The sequence below is a fragment of the Chiloscyllium plagiosum genome, unplaced genomic scaffold, assembly GCF_037043375.1.
Source record: "Chiloscyllium plagiosum isolate Xiang-an unplaced genomic scaffold, Cpla_swu_hap1 HiC_scaffold_14, whole genome shotgun sequence".
Taxonomy (NCBI): Eukaryota; Metazoa; Chordata; class Chondrichthyes; order Orectolobiformes; family Hemiscylliidae; genus Chiloscyllium; species Chiloscyllium plagiosum.
In genome coordinates this window covers 24,612,997-24,636,120 of record NW_028270152.1, presented here as the reverse complement: position 1 = coordinate 24,636,120, position 23,124 = coordinate 24,612,997, and the positions used below count along the sequence as shown (strand labels likewise).

At 39.5% G+C, this 23,124-nt stretch overlaps 1 protein-coding gene across 3 annotated transcripts in view; it reads right to left on the bottom strand.

The window, feature by feature from the left end:
* The window catches only part of nek4 (NIMA-related kinase 4), a 51,824-nt gene that overhangs the window by 5,287 nt on the left and 23,413 nt on the right, over positions 1–23,124 (bottom strand). The window contains exons 3-12 of one of the 3 annotated variants that reach the window (XM_087994183.1): positions 22,638–22,835; positions 20,162–20,269; positions 17,989–18,143; positions 17,315–17,450; positions 15,088–15,486; positions 13,839–13,895; positions 10,607–10,744; positions 4,817–4,957; positions 2,406–2,472; positions 1,450–1,565 (exon numbers count right to left, since the gene is read on the bottom strand). In XM_087994183.1, coding sequence (XP_087850309.1) covers positions 1,450–1,565; positions 2,406–2,472; positions 4,817–4,957; positions 10,607–10,744; positions 13,839–13,895; positions 15,088–15,486; positions 17,315–17,450; positions 17,989–18,143; positions 20,162–20,269; positions 22,638–22,835 — 1,515 coding nt within the window. The remainder of the gene's footprint in view (positions 1–1,449; positions 1,566–2,405; positions 2,473–4,816; positions 4,958–10,606; positions 10,745–13,838; positions 13,896–15,087; positions 15,487–17,314; positions 17,451–17,988; positions 18,144–20,161; positions 20,270–22,637; positions 22,836–23,124) is intronic. The other 2 variants (XM_087994184.1, XM_087994185.1) reach the window with 2 other exon arrangements.

Sequence of the window (23,124 nt, the reverse complement as noted above, 5' to 3'; positions counted from 1 at the left end):
GAAAATGCTGGAGAAACTCAGCATCTGTCCAGACAGAAACAAGAGTTAAATTTGTGCACAAAGACTTCCTCAAAACGATGGAGGAAGAACTGCGTGAACAATGTTGTTATTTTCAAAAATACTACAATTATTTAGGATTTTGTTCACCACATCCTTACAATTATTTATCTAAAATGAAAAATCACCAAAAAGTACTTATTTACAGTCATTCAGATTTCTACCGAAAATACTGAAGTACTGAACAGCCTCACTTTTAAACTTGAGGATAAGCATATATCAATTCAGATTTTACAATATCTCATTTATACTGTCACAGTATTAGGGCACAAAATTTTAATATCGAAACTTTTAGACCTTGAAAATATTATCTGTTTCCCAGAGCGAGGAATAGATGATGGTTTAAAAATTATTCCAAAAGAAAATTCCGAAAGACATTCCTGGTTGCCCCTTCTCTTCTGTGCATGTTCAGTCACTGCATCTTATTGTGCGCACCACTTTTGATTGGTTTCTATTATAGTTGCTTGGTTCACCTTAATTGGTACTTTTCATCCCAAATTGCTTAATGGTTTTCCATTCATTCAGTTGTGATTTCGTGTTGAATTAATGTTATCTGCATGTATTAAAATCTGGGGCACCAGAAAATAACTGATACACAATAGATGGAAGAGTTTTGTACAGATTCAATCTCTCATGGTAGTTCTTGCTATGAATTGCAGGTTATTCAGTTACACTACATAATAGAAAATGTGCTACCACAGCTAATGTTTAGAGGAGTAAAGAACTATTTTGTTTAAACATAGCATTGTAGAATTTTTGGTCACCATTTAGGGGATTGAATACTACAACAATTTGTTTTTATATAAAAATTAGAGTGTGTGCTCACATACAAGATATATACAAGAATCAACTAACTTGCAATTAAAAAGAGACTGCATTGTAAAGACCTTAAATGATTTAAATAATATTCCAAATGTTGCTTGCTACAGAAATATTTTATTAAGACTTGCTTTTTTTAAAAAAACTCCCCAGCATAACATGTTATGAATAACTATAAAACAAACAGAAAAAAATTATTTTAAAGTTTAACCAGCAGAGACAGAGAAGGCTCCAAATTCCCAGAACAATGGAAAGTAATTAAACTTTAAATTCATAAGACCATATGACATAGGAACAGAAGTAGGCCATTCAACCTGTCAACTCTGCTCTGCCAATCAATGAGATCATGGCTGAACTGATAGGCCTCAATGTTGCTTTTCTGTCTTTCCTCTATAATCTTCGAGTCCTTTACTAATTAAAAATCTGTTTGTCATAATACTTAACGAAAAATTATTTTCTTCAATGGTTTCCAGGAGGAGATCATGCACTCATATGCAAAAGGTTTTACTTAATGTGACTTACTGTAATGTAAATGGCACAGAATACAATAAATTCTAATGATCATAACATCACCTTTCCATGATAGGTGGTGATATCTGATAAGGATTGGCTGACTTTCACCTTTTGGTTCTCTGTGTAAGAGTTTGCTTCTAAAGCTCCACAATGTGAACTCCTTCTTGAAGTGGAAACTGTTGAGCAAATGTAAACAATTGGAATTAGTGTAATTTTACAACCAGAATTCATAGAATCATAGATTCATACATTATGGAAACAGATCCTTTGGTCCAACTCGTCCACACTTGACCAGACATCCCAATCTGACCTAGCTCCATTTGCCATCATTTGACTCATATCCCTCTAAACCCTTCCTGTTCATATAAGTGGGGGAAGGCAACTCAACTGTAGAAGCATACTTGGAATGTTGCTATCCAGACACCAGAATGGATTAAGCAATAAAATTAAGCACTGCTAATGCTGGAAATCTGAAATAAAAATTGAAAGAGCTGGAGAAACCCAGCAGCTCTGGCAACATCTGTGTTTATCCCTCCAGATTCAACGTTTGAGTCAAATATGACATCTTTGAAAAAGGACATGGGCTGGTACTAGTAGAAATCTTATGATGTCAATCTAGGTGGAAAACCTTTATACCAGTTTTTCAGATCAGACACCTACAATGGAGAAAGTAAAGAAAGAGTCATACACTGTGGCTACATAGGATTCTTTTCCACTGATTAGCTCAAGTTTTCAGTTTGGTTGTCCTGGAGTTAATCCTCAATTCATGCAGAGGCAGGAGTTCTGAAGTTGCCCTCTGGAATCCTTGACCATGAAAACCAAAAATCAGAAATTGTGCAGCGATTCGCCTATGACCTCAATTAAGGTCAGGGTTGGACTATCAACAATTACTGTAAAGGTTTAAACTTGAATAACTGTTATATGAGCTAATATCATGAGGATTGTGACATCTGTAGAAATGTGCCATATAAAGAGTCAATACCTCCAAGAGAGAAAATAAACCATTCAGTGGATACCTGAATGAGGGAAGTTTTCCTTAGATTGTTTTAATCTCCTTCGTTCTCTGGCGGATAATGGACGATCCTATAGTAAAACAAAACAATTTTAGAGTGAAATTTTAATTCTATTTAATTCTATAGAGTGCCATTACTACTTTGTTCACTTGTCCATTGGATGTCCCAAGATATTTAACAGGAGCATTTTAAAAATTAATCCAGCCACATGAGGTATTATGTCAAATGAACAAACGTTTAATCAAAGATGGAGGCTAGAAGGAGAGTATTAAAGGAAAGAAGTGACATAGACAAGTGGAAAGAAGTAGAAAGATAATTTCAGAGTTTAGGGCCTATTAGAGTGCACTGGAATAATCAAGTCTACAAGTAACAAAGACAAGAATGAGAGTGGGACACTACAGACAACAGTGCAGAAATGGGAATAGAAATCAGTGCAAGATTTAGTCTGGCTACAGTTGAATAAAACCAGTCAAGCATAGTCCATCTAACTGGATGTATCAGCGGAGAGGAGGATGCTGCGGTCAACCACGCCAAAGGATGTGACTAAGTCAAGAATAGTGAAAAGGATGGTTTATCTTTGTCACAGTCACAAAGAATGTCACAATCTGCTGCTGCTACTGATAGTCCACAGCACTTATGGATGTCCAGTCTTGATTGGGGAGAGCATTTTTAGTTGAGACGGAAGGAAATCAGTTGGTACAGATTAATCTTTGCCCGGAGGCTGGAGTAGAATTTTAATGCTCTAACTTTACCTGAGTAACTATTAAGCTTAAGTGAGTGGAAACCCTTGAAATTCTTCAATTTTAAGGGGCTTTTTTTAAGAGTTCAAGATGCAGAGGGTGCTGTACATTGAAATTTTCAACTTCCTGTGCAATTCCTTCAGAATCAGCTGAATCAGGAATTCTGCATGTTCCCAATGTGAAATTCCAGTCTACACTGCTGAAACAAGTATTTAATCATTGGAATCCCTGAATCAATGTTTCAGGTTGATGACCTGTTATCAAAACTGGAGCAAATTAGTGGAATAAGGGATCATGATCGGAAATCACTGAATTCAATGAGGAGTCTTAAAGGTCATAAACAGTCTGCAGAGTATTTGCAGCATCCAAACCATTTTATTTTTGTTTTACGATTTAGTAAATCAGTTTGGCAATTTAAAGCTTGTGCCACCCTCTGCATGAAAAAGTTTCCCCTTAGGACTCTCTCATATTTTTTCTCTTTCACCTAAACCTATGCCCTCTAGTTCTGGACTCCCTCATCCCAGTGAAATGACTTTGTCTATTTATCCCATCCATGCCCCTCATAATTTTGTAAACTTGGACTTTGACGCTCCAGGGAAAACAGCCCCAGCCTGTTCAGCCTCTCCCTATAGCTCAAATCCTCCAACCCTGGCAACATACTTGTAAATCTTTTCTGAACCCTTTCAAGTTTCACAACATCTTTCCGATAGGAAGGAGACCAGAACTGCACACAACATTCCAACAGTGGTCTAACCAATGTTCTGTACAGCTGCAACATGACCTCCCAACTTCTGTACTCAATACTCTGACCGATAAAGGAAAACATACCAAATGCCTTCACTATCCTACCTACCTGCGACTCCACTTTAATGGAGCTATGAACCTGCATTCCAAGGTCTCTTTGTTCAACAACACTCCCTAGGACCTCTCCAATCATCTGCGTTCTTGGTGGGTCTGGAGGGTAATCGGGGAACAGGTGTGGGAGTCATGGTGGCATGACTCCCTTGCTCTTTCATCAGACTCCCCACCCCCAAAGATGATTACAAGAAGTACATGCCTTGATAATGCTGGATCCTCTGTAGAGTAGGATTTGACTGGCAGATTTGAGGATCGCAAGCTCCTGCCTCTGATTGGCTGGCAGCTTCGGACAACCCAGGAAACCAGTGTCAAGGCCTGCAACTTGCTGAGAAACAAGCCAATCAGCTCTTAATGAGCGAGCTGGTGGGCGATATAGCAAGTTTTCTCAGTACAGTAGTGGGATAGTGGGTTATATGCTCTCCCAGAAAAATCCACCCTTAGAGTGCAACAAGTTTACATATAGGAGTGGTTGGTGATACTCAATCCAAAATAAGTGTCAAGTAGAAATCCTCCATCAATGATTATGTAACATTAAGATATCGTATGCAAACAATGACTAGAAATGCTTTGGATTTTTTTCTCCCTGATTGATGGTAACAGAGAGTCAAAGTCACATGTGGTCCTACGCTAGGCAAGATGAATTTTTCCTACCCTCCTGACTGCTGCACTCCTCATAAAGTTAATCTTAATGCCATGCACCCAAGAATAATCGAATTAGCCTAAGTGAGATACAGCACAATGCAAAGAGTAATGAGTCTCTGTGAAAATGGTTATAAAGCTCTCAATATATTAGAAGAGAATCATCAACATACAAACCTGTGAGGCTCCAATTTCATTATTCTTTGAGTTGGCCATTGATGTAAAAATTTTATCGGGATTATTCTGCAGTTTCTTTATGTAAACATTCGGCTCATCATGTGGTAGAGCAGGTAATTGTCTAGGAGCTGATGTTTTCACCTGAAGATTTAAAAACATTATTTAAAATGATAAAAATCACCTCCACCTGTTCAAACCACTGTGTGGATTCTAGAAATGAGATGATGGTAGGTAAGGGAATTTTTAATTCTTTCATGGGACGTGATAAATGCTAGCTGGGCCAGAGCTTTCTGCCTATTCCTGATTACCCTTGATACTATACATTGCAGGCTTATGCAACAGGTAACATGCAGACAACCAACATGGAACTATGATTATATTGTGCCGTGAAGACAAATTAATTTCTACTTCCCAAATCTTGTTTTAAGTCGGTGTGGACATGTTGGGCCGAGGGCCTGTTTCCACACTGTAAGCAATCTAATCTAATCTATAAAGGTACTTTAAGCATAGCTGGAAGACTGTGAAAGAAGCTGTAACTAGAGACATTGAAAGAAGATTCTCCAGTCAGGGGCTGTCCCCTCCTCCCAAATTTAGTTCTGATGGACTTACTAGTAAACTCAGCAACATTAATCATTAAACCTTGCTGACTGTATGCGTGACTAGCATGGACATGGAGAGGAGTGGGTGGGTGAATGAGTGGCTGGGGCAGAGGTTGATTAGCTTGGAGAATGACTGGGATCCTGAGTGGGTGAGTGAACAAGTGACAAGCTGGGTAGGTGGCCGACTGCATGAGTGAGTGAGTAGGAACATCGGAACAGTTGTAGGCCATTCAGCTTGTCGAGTCTGGTCTGCCATTTAATATGATCAAGCACGTCAATGGCTTTTACACATATTATCTCCGTAACCATTTGCACCACTGGTAATCAGAAATCTATAAACTTTAAACATACTCAAAGACTGAGCTTCCAAAGCCCTCTTAGGTAAAGAAGTCCAAAGATTCACCCTCCTCTGAGTAAAAAATATTTCTCATTCCAGTCCTAAATGGCATTCCCTGGTTCTAGATCACCAGCCAGGGGAAATACCTTAACTGTATTTGCCATCCTAAGTATCTTTTAGGTTTCAATAGGATCACATCTTATTCTTCAAAACTATGGAGAATACAGGCCCAGTTTGCCCAATCTCTTCATAGGATAGTCCAGTTAACAAGCCTGGTGAACCTTTTTATATTACATTACAGTGTGGAAACAGGCCCTTCGGCCCAACAAGTCCTCACCGACCCGCCGAAGCGAAACACACCCATACCCCTACATTTACCCCTTACCTAACACTACGGGCAATTTAGCATGGCCAATTCACCTGACCTGCACATCTTTGGACTGTGGGAGGAAACCGGAGCACCCAGAGGAAACCCACGCATACACGGGGAGAATGTGCAAACTCCACACAGTCAGTCGCCTGAGGCGGGAATTGAACCCGGGTCTCCGGCGCTGTGAGGCAGCAGTGCTAACCACTGTGCCACCGTGCCGCCCACCACTTTGTTGCACTCTGTCTGTGATAATATCTTTCCTGGGATAAGAAGACTAAAGCAGTACTCCAGATGCAGTCTAACCAAGCTCCTATACAGTTGAAACAAGACTTCACTACCCCTGTACGCAAATTCTCTTGCAATAAAGGCTAACATTTGACTCGCCCTCCTAATAGATTGTTCAATCTGTATGTTGGCCTTCAGTGACTTATTAACAAGGACATCAAGTCCCTTTGCACATTCACATCTTTCAGCCTCTCAATGCTTTCGAAATACTCTGCATACCTAGTTTTCCTACTAAAGTGGATAACCTCACATTTTTACACATTATATTCCATCTGTCATGTTCCTGCCCAATCACTAAGCCTGTCCAAATTTTTTTTAGATTACTTACAGTGTGGAAACAGGCCCTTCGGCCCAACAAGTCCACACCGACCCGCTGAAGCGCAACCCACCCATACCCCTACATTTACCCCTTACCGAACACTACGGGCAATTTAGCATGGCCAATTCACCTGACCTGCACATTTTTGGACTGTGGGAGGAAACCGGAGCACCCGGAGGAAACCCACGCAGACAGGGGGAGAACGTGCAAACTCCACACAGTCAGTCGCCTGAGGCAGAAAATGAACCCGGGTCTATGGCGCTGTGAGGCAGCAGTGCTAACCACTGTGCCACCGTGCTGCCCACTATCTTCCTGAAACATTTTGCATCTTCCTCATAACTCACATTCCTACTTAGTTTTGTATCAAATTTAGACATACAAAAACTGAAGGAACTGTGGATGTTGTAAATCAGAAGCAAAAACAGGAGTTGCATGTCTGGCAGCATCTGTGAAGCGAAATAAAAGTTAACATTTCGGGCTCAGTGACCCTTTCTCAGAACTTCGACATATTATATTTAGTCCCCATATCGAAATCATTGATCTATGTGGTGAACAACCGGGACCTAAATATTGACCCTTTCAGTATCACACTAATCAGCCTGCCAATGTGAGAATGACAGATTTATTCCTACTCTCTGCATTTTGTTAATCCTACAAACTGAATGGAAGGCGATACTAGCTATAAAATAAAATCCACAAAGTAGAGAGTAGAGGAAATCCCAGGCTAAAGGGCAAGCTATTATCAACCCCCACTTACATCAGCTGAGGCCAACTTGGAATGTGTCCACCAGAGAGAGATCACGGTGAGTGATACATAATAAACTCTTGAGCTCATTCCTGGTTCCCAGGCTCTTCCTTGGTGATTGGAACTTATAGAGTCATAGAGATGTACAGCATGGAAACAGACCCTTTGGTCCAACCCGTCCATGCTGACCAGTTATCCCGACCCAAACTAGTCCCACCTGTCAGCACCTGGCCCATATCCCTCCAAACCCTTCCTATTCATATACCCATCCAAATGCCTTTTAAATGTTGCAATTGTACCAGCCTCCACCACTTCCTCTGGCAGCTCATTCCATACATGTACCACCCTCTGTGTGAAAACGTTGCCCCTTAGGTCACTTTTATATCTTTTCCCTCTCACCCTAAACCTATGCCCTCTAGTTCTGGACTCCCTGACCCAGGGAAAAGATATTGTCTATTTATCCTATCTATGCCCCTCATGATTTTGTAAACCTCTATAAAGGTCACCTCTCAGACTCTGAAGCTCCAGGGAAAACAGCCCCAGCCTGCTCAGCCTCTCCCTATAGCTCAAATCCTCCTACCCTGGCAACATCCTTGTAAATCTTTTCTCAACCCTTTCAAGTTTCACAACATCTTTCCGATAGGAAGGAGACCAGAATTGCATGCAATATTCCAACAGTGGCCTAACCAATGTCCTGTACAGCCGCAACGTGACCTCCCAACTCCTGTACTCAATACTCTGACCAATAAAAGAAAGCATACCAAACACCTTCTTCACTATCCTATGCACGTGCAACTCCACTTTCAAGGAGCTCTGAACCTGCACCCCAAGGTCTCCTTGTTCAGCAACACTCCCTTGGACTTTAAGTGTATAAGTCCTGCTAAGATTTGCTTTCCCAAAATGCAGCACCTCGCATTTATCTGAATTAAACTCTATCTGCCACTTCTCAGCTCATTGGTGCATCTGGTCAAGATTCTGTTGTAATCTGAGGTAACCTTCTTCGCTGTCCACTACACCTCCAATTTTGGTGTCATCTGCAAACTTACTAACTGTACCTCTTATGTTCACATTCAAATCATTTATGTAAATGACAAAAAGTAGAGGACCCTGCACTGATCCTTGTGGCACTCCACTGGTCACAGGCCTCCAGTCTGAAAAACAACCCTTCTATTTTTGAGCCAGTTCTGTATCCAAGTGACTATTTCTCCCTGTATTCTGTGAGATCTAACTTTGCTAACCAGTCTCCCATGAGGAACGTTGTCAAACGCCTTACTGAAGTCCATATGGATCACATCTACTGCTCTGCCCTCATCAATCCTCTTTGTTACTTCCTCAAAAAACTCAATCAAGTTTGTGAGACAGAGGCTGAGATATTTCTATCAGCAATAGTTACAGGTGCCGGAAGATTGGAGGTTGGCTAACGTGAGCCACTGTTTAAGAAAGGTGGTAAGGACAAGCCAGGGAACTATAGACCAGTGAGCCTGTCATCAGTGGTGGGCAAGTTGTTGGAGGGAATCCTGAGGGACAGGATGTACATGTATTTGGAAAGGCAAGGACTGATTAGGGATAGTCAACATGGCTTATGGTCTAGATTTTTTTCTCTGTCTAGTTCTGCTTTTAGCCAAAGAGGTAAAAAAGGGTTTTATTAGTTAGCTCTGCTGTTTTGCACTTTTTAATGGTTATTTTTATTATAGGATTTATTTTAGTATTCCTGAAGAAGGGCTTATGCCCGAAACGTCGATTCTCCTGCTCCTTGGATGCTGCCTGACCTGCTGCATTTTTCCAGCAACAGATTTTTCAGCTCTGATCTCCAGCATCTGCAGTCCTCACTTTCTCCATTTTTATTATATGGACAACTTAATGCTTTGGATATTTTAAAATTTATTTTACTGGGCTAGTAAACCCCATCTCTTCGAAATTTGCTCACTGGTCCCCAGAGTGAGAGAAAAGATGAAATGTTGCTCACCCTGTCAAACAAAAAAGGTTGGACAACCCTGAAATGTAGGAACCAAGTCTGGCATATAAGCAGTTGGAGAATAATGAGCTTCACAAACAACAGGGAACACTAATTCACTTGTGCTCCAAAGAAAATTGGAATGTAACATTATTTATCCTAGGTTCGAAGAAAGCATATTAGCTTTTTTGTTAAATATATCATAATGATACGTCTACATACTGTATTTTGGGATTTAAAACTTCAATAAAGAGGCAGATGAATCTGGGTCAGTTCTATATAAGTTCTGCCTTCAAATGGATCAGAAATATTATTGGAGCAGTGATTTAAGTGCATCAATTCCAAGTAAGCAGCTGACTGCAGTCAAGTGCCTAGCAGAATCCTAGTAGTGTTTGTGGTGCAGCAGTAGTGGCCCTACCCCTGAACCAGGAGGCCCAGATTCAGGTCCTACCTGCTCCAGACGTCAGAATAGCTTTAGGAAAACAGGTTAAATGAAAGTAAACCCTAGTGATGTTAAATCGATGGAACATTTATCCTGCTGAATTTACAATAGATCTGAAAGCTATTAGTTTTAGCTTTTGAGTTCAGTTCAGAAGAATCAGGAGTTCAGTACAGATGGGGAACAGTCTCGCTTACTAGAAGAATCAAACATTTAGTTCACAGAAATCAGTCATTCTAGCTAAAGTGTTTTAGTTTGTCTAATCCAGGAGACCTTGTATGGAAATCTTCAAATCTTTCAATAGTTTAGGCTATCAGAATTGTGAAAGATTCATGCCAGCATACTATGAACGAGACCAAAAACTATGTCAATTATCCAAGGAAAATAAATTGGAAAGAGTAAGCTAAGAAAAAACTTGAACAGTTTAGATAAGAGTAAAATTCCTCTTGAATTGAGTAGCTGTAAAAGGATAGTATTGGGAAACAGAATGGAATTTTGTTTTTTGCTGTTTGTGGTTAAGATTTTTCTAACTGTCTTTTATATCTTTTGTGAAATAAACAAATTTTCTGGCATTAAAGAACATCAGTGCCTCTTGTGCATATGTTTCAATGACTAACACTATAGTGACCACCTGCAAAAATCAAATAAATTATCTGTCAGAGTGGAGTTTCACTCTGGAGTTTGACGTGTCCAATATTACCATTAGCTAGAATCATAACAGTACGTATATTCAGCTATTTACCTTTTCAGTCTTCTTTGCTAGTTCATTGTTCTTCTGTCTACACTGTCGTGAGATTGAGGGCTCAGATGAAGAACAATGTGGCAGGTAAGGCACTGGATCCCTTAGAGGCTGTTTTGTGATCTTCTCTGAAGGGTCATCCTAAAGTGAGTACAAAATTATACGTTAGTTCATTATATCTAACACCAAGTAGCTCTAATACAAAATATGTCTGTTAAAATAGACTGGTAACACTCTTAAAATCAAATGTTCATGCTTTTGTGCTCAGTATACAGAACTTCACAATAAATCGGTGGCACAGTGGTTAGCAATGCTGCCTCACAGCGCCAGAGACCCGGGTTCAATTCCCGGCTTAGGCGGCTGACTGTGTGGAGTTTGCACGTTCTCCCCGTGTCTGCGTGGGTTTCCTCCGGGTGCTCCGGTTTCCTCCCACAGTCCAAAGATGTGCAGGTCAGGTGAATTGGCCATGCTAAATTGCCCGTAGTGTTAGGTAAGGGGTAAATGTAGGGGTATGGGTGGGTTGCGCTTCGGCGGGTCAGTGTGGACTTGTTGGGTCGAAGGGCCTGTTTCCACACTGTAAGTAATCTAATCCAATCTAATCTAAATCTGTGTTGGCTGATGCCCACATCTACAAACGTAGGGTAGAATTTAATGCTGTTATCACAAGTAGTGGCAGATGAAGTTTAATTCAGATAAATGCGAGGTGGTGTATTTTGGGAAAGCAAATCTTAGCAGGACTTATACACTTAATGGTAAAGTCCTAGGGAGTGTTGCTGAACAAAGAGACATTGGAGTGTAGGTTCAGAGCTCCTTGAAAGTGGAGTCACAGGTAGATAGGATAGTGAAGGCGGCGTTTGGTATGCTTTCCTTTATTGGTCAGAGTATTGAGTACAGGAGTTGGGAGGTCACGTTGCGGCTGTACAGGACATTGGTTAGGCCACTGTTGGAATATTGCATGCAATTCTGGTCTCCTTCCTATCGGAAAGGTGTTGTTGTAAAACTTGAAAGGGTTCAGAAAAGATTTACAAGTATGTTGCCAGGGTTGGAGGATTTGAGCTATAGGGAGAGGCTGAACAGGCTGGGGCTGTTTTCCCTGGAGCGTCGGAGGCTGAGGGGTGATATTATAGAGGTTTACAAAATTATGAGGGGCATGGATAGGGTAAATAGACAAAGTCTTTTCCCTGGGGTCGGGGAGTCCAGAACTAGAGGGCATAGGTTTAGGGTGAGAGGGGAAAGATATAAAAGAGACCTACGGAGCAACTTTTTCACACAGGGGGTGGTATGTATATGGATTGAGCTGCCAGAGGAAGTGGTGGAGGCTGGTACGATTGCAACATTTCAAAGGCATTTGGGTGGGTATATGAATAGGAAGGGTTTGGAGGGATATGGGCCAGATGCTGGCAGATGGGACTAGACTGGGTTGGGATATCTGGTTGGCATGGAGGGGTTGGACCGAAGGGTCTGTTTCCATGCTGTACATCTTTATGGCTCTCTGACAAGTGAGCCTGGAGGTGGAAGGTTTGTTTAAGAGAGCAGGAAGGCATCCAGTGGAGACCCCATCACTTTCCCAACTCTCCTGCATTAAATATGGAGTGGGCAGCCTTTCTACTCCAAGGCTAATTGAAGCCCTGAGGGCATGACTTAAGGAACTCACTTCACCATCACGCATTGCAACAGCAATGGATGGGGCATGCCATGTATGTATGCTTATAAACTCATGGAATCTGTGCCCAATGGAAACTCCTACCAGAGGCAAAAATTACCCCAGCAGAAAGACACCTCCTTGCCCTTGATAATAGCATTCAGCCTTGTCTTCTTCATTCCTGGTGAAGGGCTTATGCCTGAAACATCGATTCTCCTGCTCCTCGGATGCTGCCTGACCTGCTGTGCTTTTCCAGCACCACACTCTCGACTCTGCAGTCCTCACTTCCTCCTCATTTTCTTCAAGACTACTTTAACTGTTCCCAGTTATATCACCCTACTCATGTCCAATTGGGGATGAGAGCAGTGATCTTTATCCTGCCATACCAGCAGTGACCTGCTACAGAAGAGTTGCAAGCCTCCATTTGGACATTTGTTCTCATAGATGGGACATCTGCTCAACAGCGGAATGTGTGGTAGAAAATTACCACCAATGAAGCCAGGAAATTTGATGGCAAGCAGAGCACTTCCTAATTGGGGTGTCAATTCAAAGCTGCTTCTAGAAATAACACTGGCAGCATTGCCCTCAGCTCTCCTGCAGTGGCCAGGCTCATTGGAAAAACCATTAAATTCTCCCGATAGTTTCTGAAGGAGCATTTCCGCTTCAAATATTAACCTACTTTTACAAATGCTAAGGGTCTTTTTCGTTTAGGTAATTTGTTTGCTGCAGCTTAATACATTTACAACTCCAAAGGAAGAATAGAATATTTCTTTCAGGGATCAGCATAAGAAACAACATGCAGTTAGTATAGGATGGTATAGTAAACCAGTGGATGACATTATTTGATTGGAATGCCATATTCAACAATTCAATGTCCATGCACATTAGTATGCAATTATTATATATTCATAAATCTGTACATTCCCCAGGTTCTACTTTGAGCATTAAAAACACTGAGAAATATTATCCTCAGATGTTTAGTTACCAATAAAGCTTCAGGAACTGCATATTTAGCAAGGTTCTGGAGAATACAAAATATTCTGGAGAATACAAAACTGTGTCAATCTAGATATGACGAAACCATATATCAAAGCTGTAAAACCCAATTAAATGATTTTTAAAAACTACATAATATTCATTTTAGAATTTCTGAAGAAAATCCTTACGGTTTGTTAAGTATACACAAATAACTTTCCCTACTGCTCTTCCACTAATCAATAGATGCTAACCACCTTGGGAAATTTTCATGGGTGAAATTTTGTGTTTCTCTAAACCCAATGTTGCAAATAATCCAGCACCACAGTGATTTTCATTTGTTATACCTTATTAAAAACACATAGCAATGGATTTTCAACACCTTAGTCGTCTTTTTCATAATGTGGCTTCGAAGTCTTTTCAATTCACAACCTTTCATTTAAATAGATCAAGATAGCTGTGACTTGTCCATTGATGAAATATGCTCTGCTCAGTAATTACGTGACAGCAAGTAATTAACAAAAAAAATTAAGGTCTTACAATTACAATGCTGATACGATTGGATGAAATGTTTGTTTGAAATTATATTTTAATCAGAAACAAATACATTATACTTACTGTTACTCTAACTGGCACAAATGGTTGCAGCAATTTTTCTGTGGAGTCAAAAATCTCCTGTCACAACAAAAATACCTGTTAAATCTTTCCGACGTTACATTAAAGCCCATTATAGTCGTTGCACCTTATATGTCCAGATACTGCTGTTTATCACAATCACTGATCTCTTAGTATGCAGACAGTCCCATCAGTTCTATCTGAAATCATACTGAGATGCCATCTGAATCTTTGATGGAGACTGGTGCATTTATCAGCGATAACTTCAAAATGTGTCTAAACTAAGCAGTAGCACCAACATTAGGATTTTGGCTCTTCTTAAGAATAGTAGTGCATTCAATTTATTAATTCTCTTTAAACTCAAAAGTCAATAGACTATGAATCATGTCTAGCAAACTATTTGCAGCAAATATTTTGCAAGATCTTTTACTTGCAACACCTTTCAGATCCACAATTATTGGTAAATCTTTGCTGCTTTATCTATGATTTTGCTTAAGCATATGTGTTAACCCAATGATTTGTAGAAACAAAAGAAAAAGAACTGAATATTCAAGGATAAAGCTTATTGATAAAATTGCATACACAGGATGGAGTTTAATGCCCATCTATCTGGAATTGAGTTCCATGATAAGGGAGAGCTGTTAGATCAGCCAGAAAAGTGTAGGGTGAGGACCCAGTCTCTTTTCTGCCTCTTTCCAGATGCTAATTGAGACTCTTAAATAAGTAATTAATGCCCACATAGAGGGCTCATCCTGCCACCATTAGTAATAACCTAGTGGTGGATGGACATTTATCATGCCACGAGACCAACCAGTCCTATTCACTGAAGAATATGCCATCAGACATTGGATTCCCATGAGTGGCACCCTCTGCCCTTTCACCAAATCATTCTTTGCTACTGATTTCTCTGTAAACCCTATTCTGCCATCAGTTACCTTTTTGAACCTAGGTAAAGGCAGAAGTGTATTATTGACAATGGCTACTGCTCCTGGGATTCTGTTGATATTGAGGAACAAATGGTCAATCTTGAAGGTGGGATTTCTGCTCTTCTGGAGGAATTTAACGTTCCACATAGCTTTATTCGTCACAGCAGGATGCCAGCTGTCAATTAGGGCCTAATTTCCTTGGGTATCCTGAAGATCATGTTAGCAGGGTGTCACCAGAGATTTCTGCCAATCTCATTAAATTCTGCCTCCAATTTCATCGACAAAGTAAAAAGTTACAGGATTTTTAAAACGTAGCAACTTCATACCTGCATCTCAGATGACTGTTCTTCCCGAAAGGCAGGCTGAATCAGTTCAATAGTGTCATTCTTTCCATCAGAGAATTCAGATAAGGTTTGGTTATCAGATTTTTCTTTCAGCATTACACCATTATGTAGTTCAGTATAATTAGCCTGAGCACAGCCGACAGGTATTTTGGCTCCTTCATTAAGACAGCCTTTTAAATTGGATAAAGGTTCAGCCACAACTGTACCATCAGAATTAGTGCTCTTTCCTTCACTTCCATGCACAATATTAATATCCAATTTGCTTATTGAAGCTACCGAGTTTGCAGTACTGTTCAAAGTCTGGTGAGAAATATCTGAATATTTTTCTTGATTGTCACAAGTCTTATCATTTGGCTTGCTTTTCGAAGCTGTTTTTTCTTCCTTAATCAAGATGACAAAAATAGTTCTTAAAATTACACAACCTTAAATTTCATTTTTTGGACACTTTATCAAATATTTACATACTTAATTACAGATTAAGTGCACAAGTTAATTCTCTTCAGTTCTTAATTCTTTTTCATTCTCAGAACGTGGCTTTATTGCCCATCTCTCGTTGTGCCTGTGAAGTACTGGATGCATAAACCCAGATGGCCTCCTTCTTCAAAGTCCGCAATTTCCCCTCAGACGTGGTTGACGATGCTCTCCACCGCATCTCCTCCACTTCTCGCTCCTCTGCCCTTGAACCCCGCCCCTCCAATCGCAACCAGGACAGAACCCCACTGGCCCTCACCTACTACCCCACCAACCTCCAGATACGTCGTATCATCCTTCGTCATTTCCACCACCTCGGATACATTTCCCTCTCCTCCCCTATCAGCGTTCCAGAAAGACCACTCCCTCCTCTACTCCCTTGTCAGGTCCACACCCCCTACCAACCCAACCTCCACTCCCGGCACCTTCCCCTGCAACCGCAAGAAATGCAAAACTTATCTCAAATCAGCCTCAATTTCACTTTCCTGACCCGTCTCCATAACCCTCAAACCGATTACTAATTAAAAAATTGTCTTTCTCCTCCTTAAATTTAATTAATGTCCCAGCATCCAATGCACTTTCGGATAATGATTTCCACAGACTCACTATTCCTTGACAGAAGTCATTTCTTCTCAACTGCTTTAAATCTGGTACCCCTTATCCTAAAATTATGACCTTTCATTCTAGAATGCCCCACATGAGGAACCATCCTTTCTACATCTCCTTTGCCAATCCACTTTAGAATCTTATATACCTCAATTAGATCTGTCTTTCTTCTTGACTCCAGAGAGAATAAGCCTAAATTATTCAATCACATCACAAGGCAAAACTCTCATCTCTGGAATCAATGTAGTGAACCTCTTCTGAACCGCCTCCAAAACAACTATATCCCTCCTCAAGTAAGGGGACCAAAATTGCCCACAGTACTCCAGGTGAGGTCTCACTTTGCCTTGTACAGTTGCAGTGACGCTTCCTACTTTTATACTCTATTCCTTCCCCAATAAATGCCAAAATTCAATTTGCCTTCCTTATTATCTGCTGTACCTACATACTGTTTTTCTACTCAAATTGCTGAAATTGGTGTGGTGAAGTTGCTCCTTATGTGTTGTATTGTTTTGCCCCAGTAACAACGATGGAGGGTGAAATGTTCAAGGTGTCATTTGGATTGGAAGGGAACTATGATGCACCTTGCTCCTGTTGACATCAATCATCTGGATATGAAGCTGCAAAGCTTGGAGGTTTTTCTTCATAACATACCATTTACTATGGTAATGCAAATCTGTAGGCACATCAAAATGGTCTACTGTGGATCGGCACACAGCGTTAATCCCATTTTGTTCAGTGCTAGTCTAGCTTCAAAACACATGCTTTTGGGAAGCCACCAATGGAGTGGTTCTCCATTACCTAGTCAGGTGCCTGATATGAAAATGAGGTTAAAGGAGTCCAAATCAGGCTTTTCCTGTGGCTTAATTCTTCCTATTCCCTGCTGGCTGGTCTACAGTAACATTGACATTAAGTTGGAAGCTGTTTGGCAGAGAGAAAATAAGACATTCCAGCATACCTCAAAATGAAGAAAGGAAGGGCTAATGTGGAGAAAGCAGATGTATTATCTTATGAATGAAAAATGACAACGATTTCTACAGGCAATGCACAGAATCATTAAACTACTTGAAATATTCAATTGAAAAACCGTCACAAAATCTTCACTGGGGCAGTACTCTGAGCTTAGAATTCTTACCTTGATATATTTCTTGGTGGGATCCATGTCCAAAGGGACCTCAGATTCACACTGTGAATTGCGCTTCAATGTCACAGTAGAGGAATTAATGGGTTTAGATTCTAATGAGGTTTTCTTACGTGTTTTCATAGCTCTCCTACAATACATAAAAAAATTACAAATAATCATAGTCACAAGTCTTAAATTTATTTTTACCAGTTTGAATATGTATTATCTTCCTGTACTCTCACAAGTTAAAGTACTAAACTACCTTCATATTTCAGTCTTTTAAGCTATCTTGCCTGGTTCTCCGAAAGCACTTCGCAGACAATTACAAGGTTTCTCCAACCTTGCTTCACAACTCACATCTATAGTACTAATGTTCAGTCTCTCAAACTGCCTCCAGAACTTGAATGCCTCATCTGCATGTCAGCAAAACAGAAGTGACACTGTCTTCAAGATCCGAGTGAATAATAACTTCCTCTGACAGATATTCTAATTATGTAATTCAATATTCCAGTGCTTTGTTCACTGCTACTCTACATTTGCTGAACATGTTTTGCATCATTTACTGAAGACATAGCAGTTTGCCAAACATCTTATTTTAATGGAAAGAAAATGTAACTGCATGGCAAATATGTTTAAAGATTTAATTCAACAATTTTAATTTCACATTAGTTATCAAATATACCTACACTTTTGTGGCTTCCAGGAACAAAGCAATATGACTCTTGATGTACGACTTCCTGAGAACAGCTTTGACATCTGGTCGTTCGTCAGGCTTTTTGCTCAACATGCTATGTATCAGCACTCCCAGCTGTTCACTGTATTCCATTGGTATAGGTGGAAGCTACACAACAGATATTGATCAAGTAAACAATATTCTGTATAAGTCTCCATTATTACTCCTATTCTAAATATATCAGGTTGAATTTTTGTCTAGTGATGGAGAAATAAATGGAATCAGGAACGATAGATTTTGACAACAGTACTTGAAGTACTTTCTCAACCCTGCATTATATTTGTGTAGTCTTTTTGTGGGTTGGGAAGGTTTTAGATCATGATCTTGAAAATTCTTTTGAAGTTTTGATTGCTTGACAATTTGAATTTTAGCCTCCTCTCCTACTTTATGCATGCTTGCATAGGTTTTGTAATGAGAAGTTCTGAATACTGGGTACAGGGTGAATCTGCTGAAAAATTCAAAACATTGACAGGTAAATGTTAAATCATTTGATAACTTCAAATTTTAGGTTAGATTAGATTAGATTCTCTACAGTGTGGAAACAGGCCCAACAAGTCCACACCGACCCTCTGAAGAGTAACCCACTCGTGCAGCTGTGTTTTAACCATAGTGATTCATTATAGGGACTATAACCTGCAAAGGTAATTCCACTATTACAGTACCAACATTAGTTAAGTGTTGAGATTAAGTTTTACACTAAATGTTATAATAAACTCAAAATCATTGAAAATGTGCTGAGAAAACTGCTGTCATAGTCTGAACTATGGTATAGAGCTATTTCTCTCAGGAAGGATCTGTGTTCATGCTTTGATTAACAGTTTCAAGAGTTTATTAAATTGATTTGGTAAGCGAATAAGTGTTTTGTTTTTACAACTTGCTTGACCACTTGAGAACATTTTTATGAAAGCTTTTGTGAATACATGCATTTCAGTATATTTGAATAACAGTTTTATTGAATTCTTCATTTATCTTGTAATGCCAATTTCAAAGGGGAGAAAGTGAGGACTGCAGATGCTGGAGATCAGAGCTGAAAATGTGTTGCTGGAAAAGCGCGGCAGGTCAGGCAGCATCCAAGGAACAGGAGAATTGACGTTTTAGGCATAAGCCCTTCTTCAGGAATTTCTCCCTGTAGTGACTAGAGAATGGTTGTGAAATATAGATGGGAGTGGCAGCATGGGGAGTATAAGAGGATATAAAAATATGGGGGCAAGAAGGCAGCAAACATATTTGGGAACATAGAATAAAAGGGCATGGGACGTCATTGGGCTAAGAGGAAATATGAAGACATGAATTACCATGGAGAGGGTTGAGGCAAGGGAATAAAAGTTATGAGGGTTGGGTGGGAACTAAGAGGTGACATTTAGAGGCCAAGAATAATGCTGGGAGCTGGGATGCTGTCCCAGAAGTCAACATTGACGTTCTAACCAGCCTGCCTCAACACCTCCACTTCTCTAGCAATATATCCCGGCTCACAAAGCCTGAGCTTCACAATTTCCCTAGTACTTTGAAAAAGGCACAAGGGTTAAACATATTCATTTATTTTGCAAAGAACAGATCCTTGTATATGAATGTATTTGATCCTTACAAGCATAAATCCTCCATGTTACAAATCAACTGATTACCCTTAGTTGATTCTTATTACACTCAGGATTGTTCAGTAAGCAGTGAGTATGTGTAAAATTGCACCTAACAGCAGACATTTTGTTTTGGATTTTGCAAACCTAGGCTGGTTGAGTATAGCATATACTCTGTCATTAGGGACAATCAAAGAAACCCGTTGTTTGCTTCAACCAGCCAATTGTTGGGATGTATGGCTCACTTCTCTGGATATTATTAATACTAAATTACCTTAATCTAATTTTGCATTGCTTAAAAATGTGGTAACTTCTTGACTTTTAAATTTGTTTCTCAATGTTCATCTATATTTGTGACATTTATCAGTGATGAATCGATATGCAGGTTCGTTCTTTTATATTATTAGCATTGATTCTCAAGAGCAGCTGGAAAAACCAGCATTTATTGCTTATTCTTCTTTACATTGAGGACTTTTTGAACTTTTCAATATTGGTAAACCAGTTAAAGTATTTGATAAAGTTAATTGAAAAATATCATGGAATGCACATTACCTTTCCTTCAATAATCTTGAAAACTAAGGAGTTCATATCCTTGGCATTAAAGGCATGTTTCAAGGTTGCCATTTCAAATACACAGCAGCCTAGGGCCCAAATGTCAGACTACACAGAAAATGAAGAAAGAAAAGCTTCAGACAGACAATATTTTTATTATTATTTTCACAGCTTCTCTACAAAAATGTTGCAATAGCCCCACAGTTCTTTAAAGCTTCTCTTTAAAGTACACTGTCCTGAGTAAAGTCAGCAAAATCGACTTGTCCCTGGGAGGTAGGGGAGAATAACCTCTCTTTCAGCTTTAACGCTTACTCGCCGAGTTTCTGAGGTTTTAGGAAATCTGGCAGTTAAAGGAAAGTGACAGAAATGGTATGTGGTTTTCAGTGCTGTTGTGGGTTAGGAGCCAGGGATGTACTTCCCTAGCTTCCCAAGCAAATCTGTTCCCACTTTAAATGTACAAATGCCCAGTTAATCAAAAACCCATCAATAAGTAGACCTCAAGCAGGTCTCCAGAGTAAGTTATTTTTGCACTAATTTCTTATCAACAACTCTTACTACTATTACCCTCTACCTACTAAACTGCACACCCCTCAACCCACTTCCCACCCTGCAACAGGGATCTGAGCTACTCCTGAGTTGCAAATCTGCTGCAGCAGAGAACTATGAAACACAGTGGCTTCTAGGCAGTACACATGTTTAAAAACAGTCACTCTATGGCATAACGATCAGCAGTAATCAGATAAATCCCCACAAGAAATCCAATTATCCACCTGGAAATCCTGCATCATTAAATATTGCAGCCAATGAGTCACTTGAAAATTCCAAGATTATTACCTAATCTATATCATGATAGCTAAGAGACTGATTGGAATGGAGTTACAATCAGTTTCAACACCCACTCAAAAATAGCAAGATAAGAGACCAAGCTTCCTATTCTCTATCCAGCAATGTTAACCGCAAATTCATGCGCTTGGCTGCCGATGCTTAGAAATGGAAGGAAGGGAGGAACTCAAGAGCATTACAACCATCAGGGAATTGGTAATGAGTAGTAATGAACAAACTGGTGGAGCTGCAAGATAACAAGCCCCCAGCTCCTGATGGACATCATTGTAGTGTCTTAAAAGAAGTGATAATCGAGATAGGTGATGCATTGGTTTTAATTCTTTTGATTTTGGGAAAGTTTCATTAATATGGTAGCTAGTGAATAAAACATCTTATTCAAAAAGGTTGGGAGGCGAAAAAACAGAAATTTACAGACCAGTTAGCTTAATATTTATTGAAAGGAAGATGTTTGAAGTTATCACTAAAGATTTCATGGCAGTCCAGAAAAGTTCAAGATAATCAAGTAGCATCACCATGGTTTTTTGAAAGGAAAATTATACTTAATCAATTTATTGGAATTCTTTGTGGAAGTAATATATGCTGTGGCTAAAGGGGAAAACAGTGGATGCAATGCACTTGGATTTCCAGAAGGCATTTGATAATCACTTGTATCAAAGTTGATTGCAAACAAAAATGGTCATAGTACTGGGTATAAAATGGATTACATGGAGAGAAGACTGGCTAGCAAACAAAAAAAAAAGACAGTATACATAAATGGGCAATTTTCAGGTTGGTGCATCACCAGGGTCACTACTGAGGCCTCAAGCTTTACAATTTACATAAATGACTTGGACAACGTGACCGACAGTACTGATGCTAAATCTGTTGATGACACAGATAGGTAGGAAAATAAGTTGTGAAGAGGATGTAAGGAATACAAAGGGATATAAATAAGTGAGTGAACAAAAATCTAGCAAATATAATGTCAGAAAACAGGTAATTGCCCACTTCAGCAGGAAGAATGAAAAAGCAGCAAATTACCTAAATTAAGAGAGATTGCCCAGGTTATGAGACACAGAGGGATTTGGGTGTCATCATGCATGAATCACAATAGCTTAGTATGCAGGTATAAGTTATTGTTTATTGTGAGGGAAACTGAATTAAAGTATCGAGGTTATGCTTCAGTTATATGACCAGTGACCAGAATCTAGATCCAGAGGTGTCAATGTTTAGAATCTTTGAATGTTTTGTAAGGTAGAGGTGGATAGAATCATAATTTGCACAAAACTAAAAGGATGGAGAGGTTGGCAGGATGTGCAGTAATCAGATCATCCAAGTTCTAATTGAATGGCGAACATATTCGAGGGGTTGCATGGTCAACTTCTGGTCCAAATATGTATGTTCGTAAGAATAGAGTTGGGGCAATCATGAGTTGGAAATGTGTTGCTTCTTGTTCCTGCTCAAGTTCATATACAAATATTGTTATATAGGCAATGTATAACAAAACAGCTTCTGCCTGAGCCAAAGCAAGCACCCATTAAGTGAAGCAAAAGAATGTAAAAAGGATAAAAAGTATATTTCCCCTATAATGAAAAGCTGATCGAACCAAAAGCACAATAAAGTTGCACAATAAAGTTATCCAGCAGTACTGTACCTTATGATTGTATGGTTTATTACAGAAAAGTTCAGGACTCATGTAATAAGGTGTCCCAATCAAAGTACTGGCCATATCATGCTGGCTCTCCAATACTCTGGCTATGCCCAGGTCTCCAACTTTAATGATATTTGTTTTTGTTAGGAAGATGTTTTGAGTTTTGAGATCTCTGTGTAGGATATGTTTTTCATGTAAATACTATTAAAAAAAGACAGAACGTGCTAAGTATACAATTGACGCACTGTATAATATCTTCATTTTCAATTGTTATGATCAAGCCACAAATATCTAAAACATAAGTCTTTATGATTTACCTTATCACTGCACAAAATACCTGCTGTGCAATTAATCAGGCACAAAAGTTACAGACACAAAAATCGTAATATTCCATCTGAAAAAAGCATACAGAACAATCCTAAAATGGTAGATTAATATCGATATCTAACTCAACATGATAAATTGTGTGATGATACTGCTCCTTTAACAA